General features: G+C 36.4%; 3 protein-coding genes across 5 annotated transcripts; all 3 read left to right on the forward strand.

Moving 5' to 3' along the window:
* Positions 1 to 330: 330 nt before the first annotated feature.
* On the forward strand, positions 331 to 3584 carry LOC122051012 (stress enhanced protein 1, chloroplastic-like). The gene is made up of 4 exons (XM_042611914.1): positions 331 to 560; positions 647 to 739; positions 3018 to 3196; positions 3383 to 3584. Exons 1-4 carry the CDS (start codon positions 497 to 499, stop codon positions 3485 to 3487), a joined length of 441 nt encoding a protein of 146 aa, XP_042467848.1. The 5' UTR covers positions 331 to 496; the 3' UTR covers positions 3488 to 3584.
* Positions 3585 to 4240: 656 nt separating this feature from the next.
* Positions 4241 to 11822, forward strand: LOC122051010 (polyadenylate-binding protein-interacting protein 7-like). 3 transcript variants are annotated; one of them, XM_042611910.1, is made up of 7 exons: positions 4283 to 4336; positions 4425 to 4634; positions 5235 to 6062; positions 7514 to 7913; positions 8026 to 8096; positions 10468 to 10592; positions 11141 to 11822. In XM_042611910.1, the coding sequence occupies exons 3-7, from the start codon at positions 5316 to 5318 to the stop codon at positions 11439 to 11441; spliced, it is 1644 nt and encodes a 547-aa protein (XP_042467844.1). In that variant the 5' UTR covers positions 4283 to 4336; positions 4425 to 4634; positions 5235 to 5315; the 3' UTR covers positions 11442 to 11822. The 3 variants fall into 3 exon arrangements, with proteins under 3 accessions (XP_042467845.1, XP_042467843.1, XP_042467844.1); XM_042611911.1 differs by lacking the exon at positions 4425 to 4634 and having other exon boundaries at positions 4241 to 4336; XM_042611909.1 differs by having other exon boundaries at positions 4265 to 4634.
* Positions 11823 to 13916: 2094 nt separating this feature from the next.
* LOC122051011 (protein TIFY 10a-like) lies at positions 13917 to 15621 on the forward strand. Its single transcript, XM_042611913.1, has 5 exons — positions 13917 to 14159; positions 14416 to 14590; positions 14745 to 15016; positions 15118 to 15175; positions 15257 to 15621. The coding sequence occupies exons 1-5, from the start codon at positions 14030 to 14032 to the stop codon at positions 15399 to 15401; spliced, it is 780 nt and encodes a 259-aa protein (XP_042467847.1). The 5' UTR covers positions 13917 to 14029; the 3' UTR covers positions 15402 to 15621.
* The last annotated feature ends 586 nt before the right edge of the window (positions 15622 to 16207 follow it).

Consider the following 16207-nt stretch of genomic DNA (forward strand, 5'->3'; position numbering starts at 1 on the left):
TCTTAACGTTCAACGATTGTAAAAAGTTTCTTCATAATTTTTATTGAATTTTTTTATTATCTTAAATTAATAATCACTTAAATTATAACTAAATAACTATTGTGCCTGTTTATTATTGTTATGTTACTCGCTTAATTAACTTGAGGACCCTTGTTAAATACCGGATAACTTTTATAATCTGGCTGAATGGAGGGGTATTTTTTAAATAAAATTATCGGAGAAGCATTATTTGAATTATATATATATTTTAAAGATACGCCTTTTTAAATTTGGAACGTCCTTGCGATTTTTTGGCCATATTATTTTATAATACCTCTATGCCGCCGTTCCGGTATGCATGTCAACGATTCCTTCTCGCGTAACGGAAGGAGCCGAATCACGAGCTGCTACAGACCAAGTGGCGGAGAAGCGCCGGTAAGGAGATAAAGCGGGGACTGAAACAAGATCGCTGGCAACGAAAGTAGGCTTCCCAACTTTGCGCCTCTATCTTCCTTCTATGGCCGCGGTCGGTGCTCAAGCTCTTCCTTTCGCCGCCTCTCACCATATCGGCTCATCCCCACGTCTCTCTCTCTCTCCCTCTTTCTCTCTCATTCTTAACTATCCAGGCGTCCTACTATGTGTGACATTCTTCGCCTTTGATTCGCAGGTGCTTCGATCTCAAAATCCCGCGGCTTGACTCGCTTTCCCCTATCCAGAGGTTCGCCGCTCACTTCGTCCTTCACGCCTGGCTTAACTACAGGTAATCGACCCTTGTCTTACAAAGATTTGATCTTTTTGTCTTCCGTCTGTGGTTTTGGGAGTGGCACAAACGTGCTTTGTTTGTTTTGTTTTGGGCGATGATGAGGGAGAAATAGTCCATCCAAGTTGAGGACTACGCAAAAGGATCTCAGTAACTCAAATTCAGTTGCAGATAAAGGGGGAAGACAATCTAAAAGGTTAAGGACATTGTTCTGGAGTCTCCATTGATGAGTCTGCAACTTTGACCATGTGACTTTTGTCAAAACCGAAGGTTGCAGTGTTGTTTGTCGTCCACATACACCAACCCAGACAACCTCAAGTGGGAGTTTCAAAAGCATTTCTTTATCCCTTCCTTATCCCTTTTTGCAAGAGGAAGGTGATTTCAGGCCACGGGATTGTTTCTTATCTTGTATAGTATTTCTAGAATTTGGATGCGAATTATGCTCTTGTGTCTCACCACGAAACGATTTTAAAAATTTTCTAGAGCTTGCTTCTGTAATGGCCTCCAGTTTAGGTTTAGTAGTTCCATTCAAGGAGCATACTAAAATCCACTTTATTCTGTTATTGTAGTTTCCTATTTTGTGTAAAAGGTTGTGTTTCTGTCTTTAGCTCCTTGTTGTCAAAATTTATTTGCCTATCAAGTTAAATTCTTAGTTAACTTCAGATATGTCACATGGTATATTTTCCACTGTACTTAGTCAAATCTTGTAATTGATCTTTAATTTTACTAAATTTGCCTCTTCACATTTCCTCTGTTTTTCACTTAAATGGAACATTTCCTTGTCCAACTTTTCAAATTGTCTGCTATAAACCTGTCAATGTGTCATTGGCATAACTAAATCCAATTTAATACTGGATAAAGTATACGGTTCTTGTTAGAATTGTTTTGATAATGATTCTAGTGACAATGAAGTACATGCCAAATAGGAGGACATATGCTAACTTATTTGTACCTGAATAAAGGTTGATTGATGTTCGTTGGTGACTCTAAGAAATCATTAAGCTTCATTGTCAATTATATTGGGGCTCTCTATATTGCATTCATGTTATAGATTTAGTATGCATCCCGCATTCATTTTGCATTCGACTTGTGTGTCCATGTAACTCACTTGATTTCATCTATAGTTTTAACAGAATCAGATCCTTTAGCTAAGCCTGCCCATTGATAAGATTCAACATTTAGAGGTACCCAATGTGAGCTTTTGTCAAGTAGTTAATCACTTTTGAGTGGAATAGTGAAAAATATTTGTTTTAATGTAGTCCCTCGCAAGCTAAGTTTATTAATAGATCATTCCATGTCTGAAGAGCTAAGGGGGCGTTTGGTTTGTGTTTTCTATGCTGTTTTTTGTTTTCATTTTCTGAGAAAATGGAAAACACGTTTGGTTTGCGTTTTCCACATTCATTTTTAAGAAAATGAGAGAGCGTTTTCTAAGAAAATAAAAACGCGGAAAAGTCATTTTCTGAAAAACAAAAAACGTGCGTTTTTCAGAAAATGAAAATAAAAATGGGGCAAACCAAACGCACCATTGTGGAGATCAACAAGGAGCTCATTGCTCAAGAGCTTAGCTTGGATTCAGTTGTTCATGAGATCAAGGAGAAGCTTGGTGGACTTGAGAGAGGGAGACTTGGATTGAATGTTGGTACTGGAGCTCATTGCCTTGGGATGGATTGAATTAAATTGGTGCATTGCAGCTGGGGAGGGAACTCAGTGAACTCGAGCACTAACACTTGGATCGAGATGTTCACATCGTCGTGTTAGTGTCACTGTCACACATGAGCACGTCCGTCCTGCTAACAACTATATTAATAATTTGACGACACTGTCTATGGCCTTTCGTGATCCTAAAAATATTTCTTTTTAGGCTCATGGAGCAAATTTATATTCACCAGGTCTATTGGAGTTAGATTCTGGATGGTTATGGTTCTTTGCTAAGTGAACTTCTATGTGCTTATTCGAAGGCCATTTCTTGGAAAAGAACATGGTAGATTATCATCTAACTTCCTGTTTTGTTCTTCTCTCTTTTTAATCATATATGTTAACATAGTGCTGCTTCTTTCATCTCCTGAATCTAAAGATTTCTGTCTGAATGATCACATCCTTGCCTTTCAACAGTAATCAAAATAGGTTTTATAACTTCAACATTTCATGAGATTTTCTATCAGATATATTACCATAATTTTCTATCATTTGTGACCCTAGTGAACAACAATACAGCTATATTTTACAAGAGTGGTGCACTCAATTATGATCCTAATATGTGAAATAATTTTACGCGCAGCATTCTGGATTACATCAAACAGGAGGAAAGTTAATCAGCAAGAAACATCTGTTTCCATAAGGTGTGAGCAGGGAACCAAGGATAATAATGGACTAGATGTATGGCTGGGTCGGCTTGCGATGGTTGGTTTTACCACTGCAATAACTGTCGAAATATCAACAGGGAAAGGACTTCTAGAGGTTTGAAATGAGTCATTTCTTCACGTTTATACTTAAATCCAGTGAAATCTATAGTTCCAAGCTGATAGTTAAACCCTTTGGATGATTTTCTTATGCTGCCATGGAACCTTTTTTCAACTCTTTTACCCATAAACATCTCTCGTTGCCCAGTGTCATGAAATGCTAACAACTAGCTTTGCTTTGTAGAATTTCGGGTTTACGACACCAATTCCAACTCTAGCATTGGTTGTTACAGCATTAGTGGGACTTCTTACTGTATTCTTCATCTTTCAGTCAGCTTCTCGAGATTAATATCGCTTGTTTCTTGTTTAGAATTCATTGCTGTTTATTCAAGCTGTATGAATGATATTACTGGATATGTTATACAATGAGTACATGTAGTCGAGTTCCCCTTGGTGCACTTGTGCTCCGATTTCGATCAATTTGGTTTTGACAGCATATGTGGAGGCTTAGCACGATGAAACCCCTAGTATTACGGGATTTCATCAATGGAGATAGTGGATACCGTCCCTTGTTCCGTGTAAAAGTCATCCCTCCATGCTTGAATTCCTGGATCCGTCATTGGAGGTGCTGTATTGTAAAGTTCTAGTATGATAGTCGTCGTGTATGGCTCAGGCTGCCCATGGGAACGAAGCAGTAATGTCGGTAAAAGCCAAGTCTTTGGGTTCTAGCCAGAGCTCAAATTATAAGATCATTACAAACACATCAATTGGTTTGTGATAAAATTGATTGAAGTCATTAGTCCTTTGTGATCTAACTTGTTTATCACTAATTTAACTATCAGCTTAAAATCCAACGAAACGAAAAATCATAATAAATCGAACAAATGGATCTGAAATTGGCTTCTGTGGCTTGAAAGCACAATGCATTGGCGAAAGAACAAGATGAGGACGGATCAAGGAAAACTAGCCGTGCGATTAAGCATGGACGGTGATTGATGAAGTAAAGCCGAGGGTAACGGGAGATCAAGTGGAACGGTAATGATGCTGCCTGGGTGAGAAAAATGGACGGCTGGGATGGTAGGAAAAGCCCTCGACGTCCTATCGCTTCTCGCAATTTTATAAGGCCAGGGGTCAACCGGAAAGTAAAGGGAGAGGCGGAGCGAAATCGAGAGGAGAGGAAGCGAGGGCAAGATTTGGGGTTTGTCTTCTCTTCTCTTCACTTCTTACTCCTTTTTGTTCTTCTTCGATTTCCGAAATGGGGCTCCTTCATATGGCGGCGCCTGCAGTCGGCGTGGGATCGCGCAGGTTTTAAGACTAGCTAGTGGAGTCCTCCTCCGAGTTAGAGGCAGCTTGAGGGCAGGCGAATCCGAGGAGGTTCCTTGGCTCTCAAAGGAGGAAAAAAAAAATAGAAGCTTGCTTGTTTTTCACCATTTTCTTTTCGTTTTGCTTGATGGATCGGTTCCCAGCCATATATCCCCTCATCGATCTCAGGAAAGGTGGGGTCTTTTCTGAATCTGTTCTTGGCCCCCTTCTTGTTTCTTATTGTCCTTGGTTACAGACGTTTTTTTTTATTTTTTTTTTGCGTGGATCTGCTTTTTGGTTGACGGCTTCTTCGAGTAAGGAGAATCTCACGGAAGGTTGATTTGTTTCGCCTTTGATTCAAAATTTATATTTTTGTATTCAATTTCCTGTTGATTGAGGATTTTAGTGACGTTTTGATTTAGGGTTCGGCTTTTAGCTTCTGCTTGTGTTTGGATGTCTGTTGCTTTGCTTTTGGACGCTCTCTGTTTGTTTGCTGAGATCTGCTTGGAGTGCAAGATGTAAATTGTCTCCATTTAATGCCCAGTGTTATGGCTTAGATTCTTCTTCATTGCATATATTTTTTGCCTTCTATGATGTTGCATTGTAGCATACAATTTTTTTAATTTTTGTTGGTACTGAGTTTTTAGGTTGAAACTACATATGAGATTGTCAAAAAGAATAATTTTTTTATTACATGTCAGAGATGATGATCTTTATTCCTGATCATTCCTTGTTTTTCTTGTTCAGATTATATTTGTGTCTGATTTTATTTCATTTACAAATTTCATTTGCAGGTCTCGGATAAACCTTCCTGAAACTTTCTCCTTGTAACAAAAATTGTATATAATCAAGAGTTACTAGTGCTTCAGATAAAGATGAACTCTTCGAACAAAGGTCTTGCAGACACCTCGGTTGCAAAGTCTTGTTCATTGAACAAAGCTACTGCTTTAAATCCCAATGCAGCTGAATTTGTTCCTTCGTCTCTTAAATGTACTTATGAAACCACCAAAATTTCAGATGCCATAAAGGTTGATCTTACAGGATCTTCTAGAAAAACAGTCTTAGATAGATCAGATTCTAACACTTCAAATAACTCAGATGATGAGGTACACCAGTACTGGCGCCAACGGCTTCCCGATGATATCACTCCTGACTTCCAAGTCACAGGAGAAGAACTGCATGAGCCTGGAAACCTCTCACTTGCTGGTTTGTCGATCAATGATAGTGCTGAACAATCCAAATTTCCAGGATCAATGACCAGAGAGATGTTAGATATGCAGCAAGATCTATCTGCTACCATTGAAAATGCTTGCTTGAGTGCAAAGGCGGGATACCTTGGATCTATATATGCTAAAGAACAATTGTCAGTTGCTCGCAGGACATCAATGGCTGATGTGTGGGGTAAGTCACTTGAAAATGAACTGCAAGATGCACCCTTTTATGATGGTGATCTTACTCCTAGTTCAATGGGCGATAATGCTTTCCTCGAAAATTTGGTCACCGATCCTATTGAGTTCCTGTCATCACAATTTCCTGGATTTGCTGCTCAGAGCCTTGCAGATATTTATTATGGAAATGGATGTGATTTGAACTTAACAGTTGAGATCCTAGCTCAGCTTGAGGTATTGTGGTCATTCAGGATTCTTATGGATAAATTATAATATGGTGGTTGCCATTGAATCTATGGATTAGTGGTTAGACTCTGAGAAAGTAAAGATAGGGTTCCCTAGTTAGATAATTTATCTGATATTGCAAGGATGTAAACTTAAATGGTAATTTGACAAAATTTTACCATCTAAACTTTGTGGGAAAATTAAATTAATTTCTGGTTGGGATTGTCAATATGCGACCTCAGTAGGTTTACAATCTTCGTAACAATTTGTCAAATGTTAAATAAGCGGAATTATTTTTTGAATTTCAGAGAATTTATTTGTTGTTTTTTTGTTAAAATTGTCTGGATGCTTTATGATACTACTTTCCAGTGCAAAACTGTTCATTTTTTTTTTTAATCAAAATGTGTATCATTAACACTAAATCATTGCTCTAGATTTAGAAATATTGAAAAGTAAAAAAAAAAAGAGAATTCCTTAATCTTTTGAAGTAGAGTAAAAAGATTCGAGCATTGTATAAGCGTATCTCTTCTAGAGCCCATATGTACAGATGAGAGGTTGTTGTAGCATCTTTCTGTCTCTCTTTTGGGAAAGGTGGTGTTATACATGTGAATGCACTTAGCAATAGTATTGTAGGATTCTTTTAGGACCACTTTATCCCAACCTAAGTAGATTGATATTCAGAAGAAAAGGAGGAACATATTAGCAAATTATGATTCAGGATTTCCAAAAACATTCTGGTTGGTTGGTTGTGGTTAAAAGCAAAGGCACACTTTTTCTCCTTAACTTTTAGTTTATGGGCTGACATTTTTACAACTTATCAGCTGTTGTAAATTGGAAGACATTTTGATGATTGTTAGGACAACTTTGACCTTTGGAAGGTATCTGCTTAAATATAGCCATTCCACAGCCAACATTATGATTATGAAGGCAATATTGAGGTTTGTGAACATCCTTCTATCCTACTACTTTTCCTGTCAGAAAACAATTTTGTCACAGATAGCGACAGGAGAAACACTTCTTCTCTTATGGCTTGTTTCTGACAAGCTCTTATCCATCGTTCTAATTTGACAATTTCTGACATAATTAGGTGGATGCTAGCTATCAATGCTTCTTTGGTTTTTTTTTTTGACATTTAACCATGAATTAGTATGAAGGGGAACCTTGGCGCAATGGTAAAGTTGTTGCCATGTGATCAAAAGATCACGGGTTCAAATCCTGGAAACAGCCTCTTGCAAAAAGTAGGATAAGACTGCGTACAATGGATCCTTCCCTGGGACCTCACATGGCGGGAGCTTCGTGCACCGGGCTGTCCTTTTCTCTTTTTTTTAACCATGAATTAGTATGAATTGTTCTGCTTAGTTTTTACCTTAATGTAGTATAGTGAGTGGGCTGTGATTCATTAAACTGTCGTCTAACTAAATGGGTGTTAAGGGCTCCTGACAATTTACTTTTTGTTGCAGCTTCAAGTTGATAGCAGTTTTGATTCAAACTCTGATTCAAATTCATTGGCTGCCCCAAACTTTAGTCCACTGGACTTTCCTGCCCTTCCAGTAGCTCATTCTCAGAATGGGTTGTCAAAATATGGAGATAATCAATATGTGTCTGATTCATATAGATCTCCTGTCATATCAAAAGGCCAAATTGATTTTGCCTCTACTGTTAGGAAACTAGCAACCCGGGATTCTGGTCACTGGAAATTTGAAATAAATGGTTCTGATGGTAATGCTGGTTCCAGTAGAAGTTCCCAAGTTTTAGGTAGCGCATATAATGGTAGCACTAAAATTGCATATGGAGATAGATGGAATAGTTCAGGTGCAGTTCCATCATCTCCTGTTTGGCTTGAGACTGGGGATGCAGTGGGTAATAAATATTCTCAAGATGACCTCTCTCTAACTTGTGCACTTTGTTTTATAAATCCCCTCTTAGTGTAGGTAAATGTTTTGCTTATATGTTTCCTAGTTTTTATTTACAGCAAATATTTATTCGGAGACAAGAGAGGAAGCTCGTGATTTGGCACGCCTTCGAAATGTATTCTTTGATCAGGTAGATATTCTCTAATTGGTGCCTATTAATGAATAGGCTAATTATTTGCAATCATAAAGTATGTTTTGGAGAATGATTGTTTGATAGTTCCACTACTCTCAACATATTCTTGAGTACTTTATAGCTGGTAATATGTAAGAGCAGTATAGATAACTAGATCTTAGCAAATAGATAAAGAATTATGGTGCATAAGGACTGCATAGGAAACTAGGCTAAATGATAAAGCTTCGTGGTTATTAGTCTTTCTACAATTATCTATTATTTATATATATTGAAAGTAATCCTGCATGCTGATTTATTTATTTTCCTCCTAACACAGGAAAATTTCATTAACATACAATGGATTAATAAGAATTTAATGCAGTTGGTAACATTTTGACATTTGTGTTATAAATCAATGTTAATCTTTTTTTTAGCAATTTAAAATTAGAATCATACAAAGAGCTCCACTAACATATAAGAAAAATGTCCGAGGCTTTTGGAATGGATTTTAAGTAATCTTAATGTTTTTAAAGAAATTTTAAATTTATTACTTTACATTAAGTTAGAATTTTGGAATTATGAATGCTTTTTTTAAACAATTTGGGATTATTAGAGTTTCAAGTTTATTTCAAAAAATATTTATTTTCAAATATTTTAACTATTTCATTAAAATTCTTCCAAATATTAATTTTATAGTTACAATATTTCCATATTGCAATTGTGTTTGAGAAAACTTCATTACTTAATAGTCTTTGGATATTGGAGTGATTTTAGTCTAAAGTATTTTTTTTATCTATCTAAGTAGGTTCTGGCTCCTATATTATAGGTAATTAGATTCATAAGTTTGCGCTACAAATATAAATTTTCTAGAATAAAATACTTTAAACAAAAAGATCCTCATAAATTTATGGTTCTGGATATTTTAGACTGGAAATATTTTTTTAGAGAGGGAAGAAAATAAGCCCATAACAACAACTTTGTGAACCAAGTTGTGACATTTATTGGGTTATGGAGACCAAATTGGCAATAAATGAAATCTTTGTTTTTTTTCAGTCTTTGTAGGCCCAGTTATTTTTTTTCTTGGAGTGTTGATTGGTTATTGAGTTTTGCAGTGCAATGGAGACCTGCATCAATTTATTTTAATTTCTTTCTAATTTACTATACTATAGGAATATGAGAATTTTGGTAATGATATTTATCAAATCAAATGATTATATAATTCAAGATATCATGTTAGATATCTTGAAGGTAATCCAACTGCTCTTGTTTAATGTTTTCTTGGTTACCTTGCTCTTCAATACAAACAACTAATTTCCGTTTATCTAAACTATCCTCATGATAATATTTCCAAAATTAAGCTTCAAGTTGCATTGGCTATTCACATTTTTTCTAAAGATTAGATTAACAAAGAAATTACTGCCAAGTTTCTTGAAGAAATAAAGGATATGCTAGCTTTGTTCTTATTCTCTGATTAATATGTGCCAAAATCTGCAAATCAACTAGATACTTGGTGTAAATGTGCTTGAGGCCAGAAAGGTCTCTTAAACATGAATTTTCTTCCCTCTTGTATATCCCATGGACATAGTTACAGCATTTTTTAGTTTTTGGACTCCTGGATTTTCATTTGCTCAATGTCTAGCTCTCTCTCTCTCTCTCTCTCTCTCTCTTTTTCCAATTTCTATAGAGTTAAATGTTATGACTGTGCTTCTGGAGAATTGTTAACAAAGCATACTAAGCAGTTAACACACCAGAAAGCCCTATAGCATTATGTGGTAATCGCCGAGAAGAATTCACTTCTCACTGTAGTAAATGAATTCCCTATTATGTTGTAGCCATCACCTTTGTTTTTTGGGGGGCTTGTTTCAACTGTTATCCCTATGAGCTAATATGTTGTTGATTATTTAGAGCATCCACATCAACTTCCCTAAACATAGAATTTACCTTAAATTTTATATTTTACATAAAAAAAACCTTTGCATTAGCTATCCTATTTATTTCTAAAATTTAGATTTCATGAATAGATCTTTAAATTTAGGACATGAAATTCATTTCTTAAATATTAAAATATCATTTAATTTGGGAGAGAGAAAAAAAATAAAGGGAATGGATTGGATAATGAAAAGTAGATATTACATAGGGAGAGAGAAAATATAATAAAAAAAAAGTGAAAGAGTGAGAAGAAAATAATAAAAAAAATAAAAATAATGGAAATTTTAGAACGGCTGATGTAGTGTAGTGTGTAGTGAAAAGTGATTGTTTAAATTTAATAAAGTGGGTGGTTTATACTAAATTTTAGAGATATTATAGTGAAACTGATGCGGATGCTCTAAGTGTGGCTTCTTAACATGTACTTAAAGAAATTAGTCATCTTCATGGAATATATTTGCAGGCAAGACAAGCCTATCTAATTGGAAACAAGGCTCTAGCTAAGGAGTTGAGCTTCAAGGGGCAGTTGTACAACATGCATATGAAAGCAGCTCATGAAAAAGCCAAAGAAGAGATCTACCGAAAAAGGTTGGACATTCATAGCTAAAAGCTTATATATCCCAGTATTTTTTTTCATTTAGTATTTTATTTATTCTCTTACGGAGGAATCCACTGTTGCTACATTTATTACATGGCCATGCAATACATAGACAAAGGATCAACAATTCAATATCCTGCATTTTGGTGAATTGACAATGGATAGAAATTTTGTTAATTTTTGCACTTTAAGATGCAGACATGAACGAGTTCTTAGTCCAAATTCTAGCTATTACCTTAAAAAAATTAAGTGCTTTATTGTTTTTTTATCTTTCAACTCATGCTATTGTACTGTCACAATCTATCGAAGAAACTTATTAATTCTTTTACTCTATCCGGCAACAAGTAATAGCCTAGCATCCCAACCTTTTGGCCGTTACATTATTTATTTACAATTTTTTAATCTGATTTTAATTAGCATGCAATTACGCTGAACTTCTCCTTGTGATGAGTCTTGTGAGCCTATGTTAGGTTCTCTTAGATTGCAGCTATTTGATTACTCACTTAGTGGAGTCTTTGTTCCTCGTGTATTTTTTCAGGAACCCAGTATCTGCTAAGACACAGGGCTATGGCGGGGAACAAGACCGCCTGATTGATCTTCATGGCCTTCATGTGAATGAAGCTCTACAAGTTCTGAATCATGAGCTAAGAATCTTGAGGAGCACGGCGAGGGCCACCTGCCAGCGACTGCACGTAATGATTTGTGTTGGGACTGGCCACCACACCAAGGGTGTCCGAACTCCCGCGAGGCTTCCAGTGGCAGTCGAACAGTACTTGCTGGACGAAGGCATCCGCTTCAGCCAGCCTCAGCCTGGCTTGCTGAGTGTTGTGATATACTGATGTAATGTCGGTATAATATACAACATGGATGCTACAAGGTCAGAAAAGAAGGGGAAATGAGGACAAACAAAAACAAAAAAAAAAAAAAAAAAAACAGAGGAAGTAGATGAAAAAACTGCAAAAAAAAATATTCTTGCATTGTATATTTTGAGGTAAGAAGAGGCAGTGATACAAAGTTTCTCAATACACTAATGTAACATTATGAAACTAGCTATCATGCTTGTCTTTTCTCTCCCTGTAGGTCAATTCTGCGGAATTCCGCATTCCTTTGATCAACTCAAACTAGTTCTTGTGTTCTTTCTTTTTCTTTTTATATTTTATGTTTTGGTTTCCTTCTTTGCAGAAGGTAAAAAAATGGTAGGATTATCTTTGTTCTGATAATTCATATTTGTAATGTTTGATCATGAAGTAGAGTTTTATTATTATTATTATTATTATACTTGCATTTTTATTTGATTTGTTTCCTAGAAATTGTGTTTTGGCCTATTTAGTATGACTCTTTTACTAATCAGTATAATTTTGTATGACTGTTGTTCACTAACATACTACAGGTTTAGTTAATTGCAGGAACGTCCATCATCTTCTTCTCCAAGAAGTTAATTACAGTTCGAATATGTAAAGATTGCATCTATATTTATAAGAAAAACCATAGTTCAGAAAAAAAAAAACTTCTTTAATTTCTTAAACATAACTGCAATAATCCAGTTCAGATAAACTAACATGATTTGTTCAGAATAACTGATTATTAATATTCAGTCAAATGCAGGAACTGATCGGCAAACACCGCCAAGAACAGGGGGTTGGTAGGTGACCCAACTCTCTTTAGAGTCAAAGGCATTGATCTTATCCACCACTAAGTTTTGTCGCTTCTGATTGATTCAACTGTCTTGCACTTAATTGAACTGGTATATATTGGGAGGTGGACTTCTAAAATATTTGTTTCTATTAAAATTTTAATTGTAAGTTTTTAAGAGTTTTTTTTTTATAATATAGGTATCTATTTTTAGGATGCAATTAATCTTGAATGTGATCGATTATGTCTTAAAATTTTTTTCTATTAACTAAGATATAGTTTTAATACGTTATACATCTGGGATATCCGTAAACCATCTGGGCATTCAAAATTTCACTTAGTTGTCCACAAGTACTCAATCAAAGATTCAATATTCAATCTAAATGGAGGAGAATATAAATGAACTATCAATATTTAATATCTAATTTGAATATCTTATATAAATAAAAATAAAATTCTCTATTCTTCAATTATATGGAACAATCACTGTGTGGTGTTGATTCTTCTTATTGATTTTAAAAAATAGCACCATCATTGTGATGTATTTTAAAAAAAAATATCTTTGATTTTTAAAAATCAACAAAGATGCACAGAGAGAGCACTAAGATAAGGTTAAAAATTAGTACCACCTGATTTTAGTATTGGTCATGGTGCCATCTTAGTGCTAGTGGTGCTGGTTAATCATCACTACATTAATTGTTATATGATTTTAATTTAAAAGAAAAAAGAGAAAAATGTCACATATAAATGAGAGATTAAAAAAATTAAATTTTGATAATGTTAAGTATCCACATAAGATGTCGTCTACACTTGCTCATATAAAGATGTACAAAATATTATTTCTCTATATATTTATTAAAGATTTTTTACTAAAATTTATATATATATATATATATATATATATATATATATATTAATCTGCACATGTGTACATCCACAGATAGCTGAGTGTAAATTCAAATATCCGGATGACTCAATCATCAAGATACTCGGATAAAATTCTAATTTATACTAAGTCGTTAATGAATATATATAGAATAAGGGTGTGCAGCTCAAATTGATATATACTGGTAATTTTAATATATTTTTTAATGTAAAAAAATTATTAGTAAACCTAAAAAGGCTAAAAGTTATGATAATCACGCGACGCTCCCGACCCGGCGCCAGCTTCACGCACAGATGAATTTCCCTGCACGTCACCTCTCTCGCCACCACCCATTAATTCTTCAAAATTGAAAATTTCCAACCCCACTCCGCTTCCTCTGCCTTCTAATTTCCCCACGTTTTACTCGCCTCCGTACGACCGACCGACCCATCGACCGACTCCCATTTAATTATTCTCAATCCTCCCTCGAATAATTCCTTATTTCTATATTGCTCCCTGGTAGACTCTTCCGTTTCCACCCCCGATGGTTCTCGTGACTCGCGTGCTAAATTTAATTTCACTTCCTTCCCCTAGTTAAATTGTTAATTTCATTTCAGTCCCAGCTCTAGATCAGTATGGTTTGATTAATTTTTAAGCTTTTTTAAAATAAACCAAGGAAAAAAAACGACTCTCGCGGACCAAATTGAAAAGCTCGAATTAAAAAGAATATTCATCGTTGATTAATTCTTCGTCAGCTTTACTCCTCGAGAATCACGTGTCTTAAATGGAAGCCGGCTGGAAATATAAATGAAGGCCTTGGAAGGCGGAGGAAGCAAGACCATCAAACGCCTTCGAGCTTAACGCCGTTCCCGGTCGGCGAACCTCGCCGGATTCTCTCCTGCTTGCTTTGCGTGAAATTGGGGTTTAGAGATGGCGGATGCGGCGCGGAAGCAGGGATCGAGCAACTTCACGGTGGCCTGCAGTCTCCTCAGCCAGTACATCAAGGAGAAGGGCAGCGCAGCCGATTTAGGGTTCGGGATAGCCCAGGTAGCGCCTAAAGGTGAGACCCCCTCGATCTTGATCGTACCATCATTTGATGTTGATTCGACCTTGTTCGATCCTTTTTCTTGGCAAATCTCGATTTTTTCCTTATTAATTGGTGTGGGATCCGGAGGATCTGTCGGGTGCTCGAAAATTTTTGCTCTTGATGTTGTTGCTGGTTGCTTTCCTACCTTGTTTTCCTCGTTTTTTCTTTCGAATTTTTTGCTTCTCTTCCGGGAATCTTCGTTTGTTGATCGTTGCGTCGGATTTTTCAGGCAAGTCGGAGTCGTTTCAGCCGCCGATCACTATGAGCTTCCTGCCAGGGGCGGACGTCTCCGGCGGACAGGACAGCGAGAGGGAAAGCGAAGGGGAGGTCGTTTCCCAAGAGAACCCCATGGATCTCTTTCCCCAGCGTACCGGCTTCCTCACCTCAGCGTCGCCGGATTCGAGGTCTCAGCTCTCATCCCTTCATTCTATTTGCCGAAGGAAGAAAAAAAAGAACGCAAAATCCCATGTTATTTTAAGGCAGAAATCACTATAAGATCCATTCTAAGGCAGAAATTTGAAGGTGATCTCAGCGTTTCTCTGGCTACTTTTATTGCAGGGAAGCACAGAAATCACAACTTACAATCTTCTACGGAGGAAAGGTGCTGGTGTTCGACAATTTCCCAGCCGAGAAAGCTAAGGATCTCATGCAGCTAGCAAGCAACGGGAGCTCCACTGCTGATAACTTGACCTGTGTACCCCCTTCCCTCCTTACTGAAGCCGTGACAAGCTCAGGATCATTCTCTTATCAAAAAAACTCAACCTTGGTTCCTAAATCTGCTAGCAATCCTGTGGTTCCCCAACTTAAACCAGCACAGCCTAATCTCTCTGGTAGTGACACCAAACCAAGATTTTGTTGGAATCTCATGCAAGATGATAGTATACTTAATATGATTAGTTACTGATCTCTATGTTCTATTATTGAACTGCAGATCTTCCTATTGCTAGAAAGGCTTCGCTCCAACGATTCCTTGAGAAAAGAAAGGATCGGTAAGAAATCCTTGTCTGCAAATGCACAAGAAGTGGTTGATTGTTTCAGCTAGTTTAATCAGTTAAACCCAAAATTTTCAGGATCTATGCAAGAGCACCATACCAAATGACTCGATCTCCTCAAGTGACCACTTCCATAAACCAAGAGGACATCAAATCATGGCTCGGGTTGGGTCATCACTTTGCCACTCCTGATCTCAGTCTAAGCTCCGAGTATAGCAGATAAAGATTGTTCAAATTGGATGCTGATACTTCTTCCTTGGAAACAATTTACTCGAAGACCTTGATTGCTTCTTTTTTTTTTTAAAGGAAATTGTCTTCCTTTTGCAAGAAGCGATATCAATGTTTTTACTGATGAATTAGATTCCAGGATTCTTGTTTGTAAAGTTGCAGTACACGTGCTGCAATATAGAAATTAAAAAGCATGAGATTAAATGTCTGATTAATGGAGATTGGCTACTCTTGGCAGTTGAATCTAACTAGCAAAATGGTGGTGGCTGAACACCCTAAGCATTCTTTTGAACAGAAAATAAGTCTGTTGATGTTGTAATTCAGTATCGAGTTTGATGAGGATGCCCCTGATGATGGAATTATAATAAAATTTCACGGTTTGGAATAATAAATCATATCTCGTTGTAGTAAAATTTTAGAAGGAGAAAAATGTTGGATGAAGGAAGTTGTTTCTTGCCGTTTGTAAAAGGGTTACAGTGATGAACGTTGTTCGATGATTTTACAAATCAAATCCCTTATTTCTCGGAATGAGTCTCTCCTTTTCCTTGGATTTGCTTGGATGCCTTAAGGAGAAGAGTAAACACCACTTGCTCACTTTCTCGAGGTGCGTCACTCACTTGGCAATGTGTGTAGTAATTACACACGTCCAATATCTCTCACTCGTCTAAGTCAGTCCCCAAAGGTCATCAAGTCACAAAGACTATAGAATAATTAAGTCACAAAGACTATACAAGAACATCGATTTCATACATTAGGAAAATGGTTCATGCGACAAAAAAATAGAGCGATAGTTATTAAGAA

The sequence above is a fragment of the Zingiber officinale genome, chromosome 3A, assembly GCF_018446385.1.
Source record: "Zingiber officinale cultivar Zhangliang chromosome 3A, Zo_v1.1, whole genome shotgun sequence".
NCBI classification, from domain to species: Eukaryota; Viridiplantae; Streptophyta; class Magnoliopsida; order Zingiberales; family Zingiberaceae; genus Zingiber; species Zingiber officinale.